The 7,588-nt window shown below is 43.4% G+C and overlaps 1 protein-coding gene across 2 annotated transcripts in view; it reads left to right on the top strand.

Moving 5' to 3' along the window:
• LOC135901439 (beta-hexosaminidase subunit alpha-like) overlaps positions 1 to 4,142 on the top strand; it is an 86,392-nt gene extending 82,250 nt beyond the window's left edge. For both annotated transcript variants that reach the window (XM_070532536.1, XM_065431245.1), the window contains one exon: positions 2,645 to 4,142. In XM_070532536.1, the coding sequence (XP_070388637.1) occupies positions 2,645 to 2,708 (64 nt within the window). In that variant the 3' untranslated portion in view covers positions 2,709 to 4,142. The remainder of the gene's footprint in view (positions 1 to 2,644) is intronic.
• Positions 4,143 to 7,588: the final 3,446 nt, after the last annotated feature.

Genomic DNA, 7,588 nt, shown 5'->3' with positions numbered 1-7,588 from the left:
CCCATACATTCCTTTCTGTTAGCAATGTTTCCCAGAAGGTAATCCTTATGAAAAAAAAAATACATCACGTTCTCGTGGAATAGTGAATAAAAGAAAAATACAAAAAGGAAAACAATACCGGCGAGTGTCAAACTACAAGCTGTTGTAGAAACCAAGTACATGTAGTAGCTAACGCCCGCTGTATGTAACATCAAGAACAAAGCCGTGCCGTTTTGCGGGACTACTTATACCACTGACAACACATGGGATGATACTGCTCAGAACAGGTACATGGGCGTATGGTGCATAGTTTCCCGGAGTGGGACCTTCTATTCCATTCCCAATCCATTCCGAAGAGTGGGAATGTCCGTTAATTACGCTCTTTTTACCTTCTGGGAATTGTGGCAGTTGGATCATTCCCAGTTCTGGAGTGGCTGAGCTAATCCATTCGATTCCTTAAACTCCAGTAACGAAACGCCTTGTCTATGTTTGTTTACTACACGAGCATGCGTGTCTACTAATAAAAGCGACTTTTCAATGTCGTAACAAATGTTGTAAATAATCTCACGAACATTTTTTTATCGCGCGAGGAACGTGTTGGACCCTGTTTTCTCTGCAGCGCGTTATTGCCTCTGATCTCTGCTATCTTCTGCTTTAAATCTAAGCCTTATTTGCAAACCATCCTGGATCTTCCTCGACGTGGCTGGGCGCTGCTCTCTTGCAGAATATAGCCCATAAAAAAGAAAACTGAATTACCTATGCGCTTCGTAATTACATGCCTCGTGGTGGGATCGAACATCGGGGTGTGGAATATAGGTTCAATACACAGCAGCCCGATGCTCCAACAATAAGGTCGCTATCAGACGTACACTTTTATGGTACCATGCCCAACTAGCTCATTCAGATGATTGCCACGTGTGTGATATTGCGTAGCTTCAGGGAACGTGAATGCATACGTGCGCTCGCCAGTTTTCTTGACGCCAAGGACGCAAAAGATGAAATGGACAAATTTATAGCGTTTTTATGAACCGCTTTACAGCAGCGAGCTTCAAGCAGATTCCAACATGTGCGTTGGAGCTGCATAACGTTTTTAAAAGACGCGTTTTCGTGAATGTTTCGTTGCCGCAAAAAAATATATTTTCCAATGGGGCTACGAAAAGGGCCATCAGCTTTCAAAAGAAGCATTGCGCAAACATTTAGATGGCAGCTCATATGCCTTGGAAATGCACTTCTATGAATAAAAGAAAACTTATTTTAAAAAAAACATATACAAGATTTACTGTCAAGATAGAACTAGACAAAGAAACGCATAAAACAGACTTACGTAAATTTTATCGCCTTACTTTTCAAATAGCGTCAACCGATATAATCGCTACGCGGATTCGAAGTCACGAATATGATTCCAAAATGACTACAATTTTATGCTGTAAAAACAAGTCGAGAACCAATCAATTAGTGGTGACAGCCTGAATTGCAGACCCTTTTCCGACGTGCCTCCCTCTTTAAATCGAAAAAAGTGAAGGGACAGTGCAAAGGGTCACAACCACCAGTTCAACAATTGTTTGTAGTAATAGCGGCCTCCATAGGTGAAATAACGCTTTTTAATGTTTACGTGGCTCTTTTCTTCAGTTCAGAATTAAGGCATACTTGACAATACTTTCTGATTATCATGGTGCACCGATTTTTCGTATACTATATTGTATACCTGCCATATTATAACAGGTGGAGTTAGGTTCAGTTTAGCTGCACATGTGTTCTGCGTTTCGTAAACACATCGCACACTGCGATACCAGCAAGGCTTGCGTTTTAAATAAAACCAACCATTTTCATAAAACCTGTAATTCATTCGAAACTCAGTCGCCTAAGGCAAAGCAGAAAGTAATTTTGCACTGTTGTGCATGGCATGCGTTGAGCTAGATTATATGTTAACTTTGACGACTAACATAAAAGCGGAACGCATTGATACGTCTTGCAGGGCGATTTTTTTTTTTACGTGTACTGGCACATGAACGGGTACCAAGTTTTCAAGGACACCTCTCTTAATTCCTGTTACCGCTTGTCAATACTCAACAGTGTGGTAAAAACGTGATGCGCATTCTAAATTATCGTGGACTCGCGCAGGTTACAACCATTAGCAACGTCGTATTTGTCCTCCATCCTTTTGTCGGAAGGTCCTGTGTGCTGTTGCTAAAGCGAGTCGTTACGCTTGAAAACTAGAAGTTGCTGTCCTTAAAGGCACTTCTATATTGCCACGTAAGAAGGTTTTCATCTCTACAGAATTGTAAAATGCGCTGAATGAAGCGGTGAGGCATAGCCACTAATACGTAGATACCGATAGAACAAGTAGGAGAAATGCAATAGATAGGCAAACTCTAGTTTAGTCTGAACGGCAATTTGGCTGTTTGGTTGCTTCGCTCAAAACGAACATTCATCGTTCCAGGACTAGGTGTTTATTCGATTCCCGTTTCACCTGTTCGACTTGTGCCATCATTCCATTCCCATTCATTACGGGGTACTTAATAAGGGGGGAATGATTCAGGAATTCACTCAACTCCAAAGCTGCCACTCCGCAACTCTTATGTGGTGTCGTCGTATGTATTCATTGCAGTTTCTCGAAATCATTTGACGCAGATAATTATAACTGTCCTTTTTTGTGTGTGCGCAGGCGTGGCCTCAAAGTTGAACCAGAGAATGGGCCTGGTGTCTGCGACTGCGACTATGTCGTTTGAAGAGAAGATATGACGTGGAGCAAACCGTTCTCTACGATTAAGAATGAACATAAGGGCCGTGTTCGTTTTCACAGTGGGAATGTTAGTACGGAAAGGAATGTGCACATAAACTCCCTGTCTGAGCATGCCAGCTGGCGTGAGAGAAACCGCCACCTTCATGGCGAGAACTTGCTCTGGCCGACGTTCTTTGAAGAAATTTAGCCTCGTGAACTGTTTTTCAAGAGCAAGTACGCCTAGTAAAGCAATGAATGGGGCTAGTTGGTGGACTTTCGTGATTGTATTGCGCTTAGTCAGGGAGTACGCCACTACGTAAAATCGCAAAAATAAATTGTTGTCGCATGAATGTCTGTGTTTTCACAACAAATAAAGTCGAAAAACTCTTATACGCTACAATATTCTTACATACTTCGCATGAAATTCTTACTGCATTACTTAAACTATGTTTCAGCAGCGCCCTGGTATGAGCAACCTGTGTCTGAAATACATCTGCGAATGGCACCTGTTCATCAAGACTGCCACAAACTGTATGAGGTTTACGTTATTCAATGTTGTCGAACTTACTACCACGTACAAATACTTAGGAATCAACTTGCAATCGGATCTAACATGGCATCATCACATCAACCTTACTCTTGCATCTGCTAACCGTACTTTCGGAATCATGAAACACAGACTAAAGCAATCGCCTTCACACCTAAAGAAACTCGCGTACACCACGTTAATCAGGCCTAAAATTGAATATGCATGTGCAATCTGTGATCCGAGCCAAGACTACATTACACGTAACATTGAATCCCTGCAAAGCCGTGCTGCTCGCTTCATTTTTTCAGATTTTTCTCCGTACTCCAGTGTTACATCTTTAAAAATTCGTGCCGAACTGCCTCCGCTATCACTACGACGGAAACACGCCCGCCTATCTCTCTTTCACAAACTTTATCATCATGATCGTTCGCGCGACGACTTCTTTCAGTCACCCCCTGTCATTTTTCCTCGCCGTGATAACCCTTGCAAAGTCAAACGCCCAGCTTGCCACTCAGCTCATTACGCACAGTCATTCATCCCCAAAACCATAGCTGACTGGAATAACCTACCATCTGATATTGCCACTGAAGTTAACACCGATCAATTTCATCAAATGCTGTGGACTCATTTCAGAATTTGATGTCTTTGTGCATCTTTGGTGTTAGCTATTTTTTTTCAGGGCTAATTTAATACCTTTGAATCTTGTTTGACATCGTATTGCAGTTTTTTCTCTTTTTGTATTGGTGTATGAGTATTTTGTGGTGTTATTGCTATGTTTGCTGAATTGTTTATTCTTAATATTTTTTTCGTATTCTTATTAGTGTGTTTCGTGTGACCCCCCTATGCAATACCCTCTCCAATAGGGCCTTTAGGGTATTTGAATAAATAAATAAATAAATATCAGGCTGTTCATGTCATTTGTCACTCATGGTTAATATTTCCTTCTTGCATGGGACTCATATTGTCATTTAATTATCGCTTCATTTCATTCATCTTAGACATTGTAATGTCTTAGTAGAGCACATCCCGTGGAACTTTATTTATTTATTTATTTATTTATTTATTTATTTATTTATTTATTGTATATTTTAAGAATATATTTGGCCAAAAGGGCAGTGTAAAGCGAAGGTGTAGGCGCGATGAAAAGCACTTGAGAACAATAAATACAAGGAAAATAAATAAGGCTGGTTTTCAATAACAATGCAGTAAAGAAAGAATATGAACGATGTGTTATTATAAATACTTAACAAAATGGAAATATGTGACATTTTAGGACAAAGTAACATAGAAGCATTAGACTCAATTAAATATTGAATCATGTTATACGAATTCTTAAAACGAATGTAATTACTTATCCAGGCGAAAAGAGTGTTAGTTACGGGAACCCACGACGAGCTGATGAAGCTCGTTCTTTGCTTTACCATATCATATTTTCTCTTTGCGATCTCTTCTGTCTGTTTACTCCATCTTTACAGATCTTCCCGAATTCGGGCTCTGTAGGTATGGAATTTGAAATTTCCGGCTTGGTCGAAGCGTAACGCGATGGACAGAATATTTTCTATCCAGCAGGTGTGAACGCAGTGACTCATGTTACGCAATCGTGCTTTCAACGAGTCACGCCTGGAATCGGCTGTTCTTCTCGGGTATGTGCTGGGCCAAGGTTTACTGCAGACAATGCTCTAAACTTGACGAGCTCAGGGCGTTTTTCCATGGGCAGTACCACAATGCATAAAGAAATTGTTAACCTTGTATGCATCGATGCTCCGCAAACAGATAACTTCTTGGGTTTAAAATGATTGCAGCAGGTAACAAATGGGCGAAAATGGGCAAACGTAGGTAAGATTTTCTGCCCTTGATTTCCACCCAAACTTCTCCAGGGCGAATTGCGACTCTAGTGATTCACTTTCATCACATAATTATCTACCCGCCGTGGTTGCTTAATGGCTATGGTGTCGGACTGCTAAGCAGGAGGTAACGGGATTTAATCCCGGCCACGGCGACCGCATTTTGGTTGGGGCGAAATGCAACACCCGCGTACTTACATTTAGATGCACGTTAAAGAACCCCAGGTGGTCCAAATTTCTGGAGTCGCCCACTACGGCGTGCCTCATAATCAGGTCGTGGTTTTGGTACGGAAAACCCCATATATTAATAAATAATTTTAGGACAATTATCTATGTTTCTTATTAGTTAGCTGTTCCATTTTATTTATTCTAATTCTAAAGATTTCGTATTTAAATCGTACAGTAATGAAAGCTGCAGCCCTTCTTCTCTAATTTTCTGAAAATACGATGAAAGCATGATGCTCGATGTGGTTTCAAAAAGAACTTATTTAACTGCAGAACAACGTCGCTTCGCGGCCGTCCACCTACATCGGAACATTCAAGGCACGGAACCGGTAATATAAATCGCTTCCGCATTTTCACAGCACAAGGCTCAATAATCGAACAAGACATAACAGCAATAATTGACGAAGGAACTCCGTACGTCCAGCTAAACATGAATACTGTCAAACTGGCTCCGTTGATATAGGCTGCTCTTGTGACTTCGTGTTTGCCAAGTAACTGCGCAGGTAAATACGTCAACGCCCTCATACGAGGGGGAAGCATCAATACATTAAAACGCCCCTTCGCCAACATGTGAGGAAATTCTATGCTCTCGCATGTGGAATAAGAAACGATTTTGACGTACCAGTTCTGCGGAAAGCCGCAAAGTGGAGAGGAGTAATTAATAAAGGGAAAGTCAGACATCCACCCAATCGTAGCCATTGGTACAAAGGAAACCCATACGGGTGCCTCGAAAGAAGCCTCGCAGTTGAAGAAAAATTCGTCCTGGTCCGGGAATCGAACCCGAGACCACCGCCTTTCCGGGGTAGCCGCCTTACCATCTGAGCTAACCAGGTGGCTAGTAGATGGCAGGGTGTAGTCGAACTTATCAACAACTTGAAGCAAAGGCAAGAGGTTTGACGTAATAGTTCTGCGGGAACCCGCAAGGTAGAGATTTCTCCCTTTATTAGTATTATTTTGCCTTTATTCTTATGCCTTTATTATTCTGCCTTTATTATAAGAAATGATCTTCGCGTTACGTTTAGGGGAGGACGGTCCCATAGCATCACTTGGGAGGCTCCTCGCATTCGGTAAACCTTACACAAGAAATCAGTGCAAAAAAATAAATTGCCGATTATTAATTAATTGGTCATTAGCATGTGAGGCACTGCACCCTTTTAGAGAGCTCTATGGGCGTAGAGGGACTGTGCAAAGTAACACAGTCATGGTCTCGCCAGGCACTCAATAAAGCACTGGAGCGACGCAGTGTCCGATGTGGAGAGCGCTGGGAGAGAAGGAAAGCGCGGACGGAGGCTCTGTGCAGGCTCCTCAGCAGTCGCGCTTGCCCTTCACCCGCCCATAAGTGGTTGCACGTGGCGACGACACGGTAAATGATTCCCTAATGGCGTGACGCACTGCCCGCTTCTGCTGCTACGCGGCGCACACCCGAGGCCGCAGACGCGTGGAGACAGCAGCCGTGTCCGTGTTTGTGCGCGCGTGTTACGGGCGCCCTGATTCCACGCGAGCAGAACAGCGAAAGCTGCGTCGATCGCGCACGTGCACCCGTTTCACCAGCCCGTGTACCCGCAACCACGCGCGCACGCCCTGCCCCCGGCGGCTGTTCATTTTCCCGTTTTTTTTTCCTCCCGCCCTCCTTACACGGCGTTATCCCGCCCGGCCACCTTTCCCTACGGCTGCGCGCCCCCCTTCCCTTCCCTTGCCCTCTCCCGAACTGTGCTACGGTGCTCACCGAGCGCTCAACCTAGCGTCGCCTTTTGCATTGAACCCCCCTCACCCTGAGCGTCGCTCACTTCCTGTTAAAACTGCTTTATTTCATTCCTGGCAGTTTTTCTTTTTTTTTGTACTGTGGCTTTCTTTCATCCTCTATGCATAAGCGGAGGAACTGCACGTTATAATATAGTGTCTTCATTCTTGTAATATTTGCTCGCTTTATTGTTTTACGTCCGCGTATGCGAGCCGTCTTAAACTTCCCTCATGACACTTTCGTTTCATGTGAGAAAACTGAAACAGGCAAGAAACTCAAATAAACGATGGTACGAATAGACTAAAAAATGAAAAAAAGAGCAGAAAACAAGAATCACACGTTCCGATGGGTTTCGCGACGCATTGCTCAATTCTCTCCTGCGTTCACACCAGTGCTACAATTTTTGATACGCACAGATTAACGTGAAGTGGGGAGAAGGGGAAATGCGGATAGGTCTAAGCGAGGGCTGCATTGGAGAGCTCGAGTGACGGGACGGACAGGACAATGGACTCGAGCGCGCGTAGGATTATCCTCCCCCCTAGTAGGGG

This window comes from Dermacentor albipictus, chromosome 1 (assembly GCF_038994185.2).
Source record: "Dermacentor albipictus isolate Rhodes 1998 colony chromosome 1, USDA_Dalb.pri_finalv2, whole genome shotgun sequence".
Taxonomy (NCBI): domain Eukaryota; kingdom Metazoa; phylum Arthropoda; class Arachnida; order Ixodida; family Ixodidae; genus Dermacentor; species Dermacentor albipictus.
This window is presented reverse-complemented; position numbering and strand designations above follow the sequence as displayed.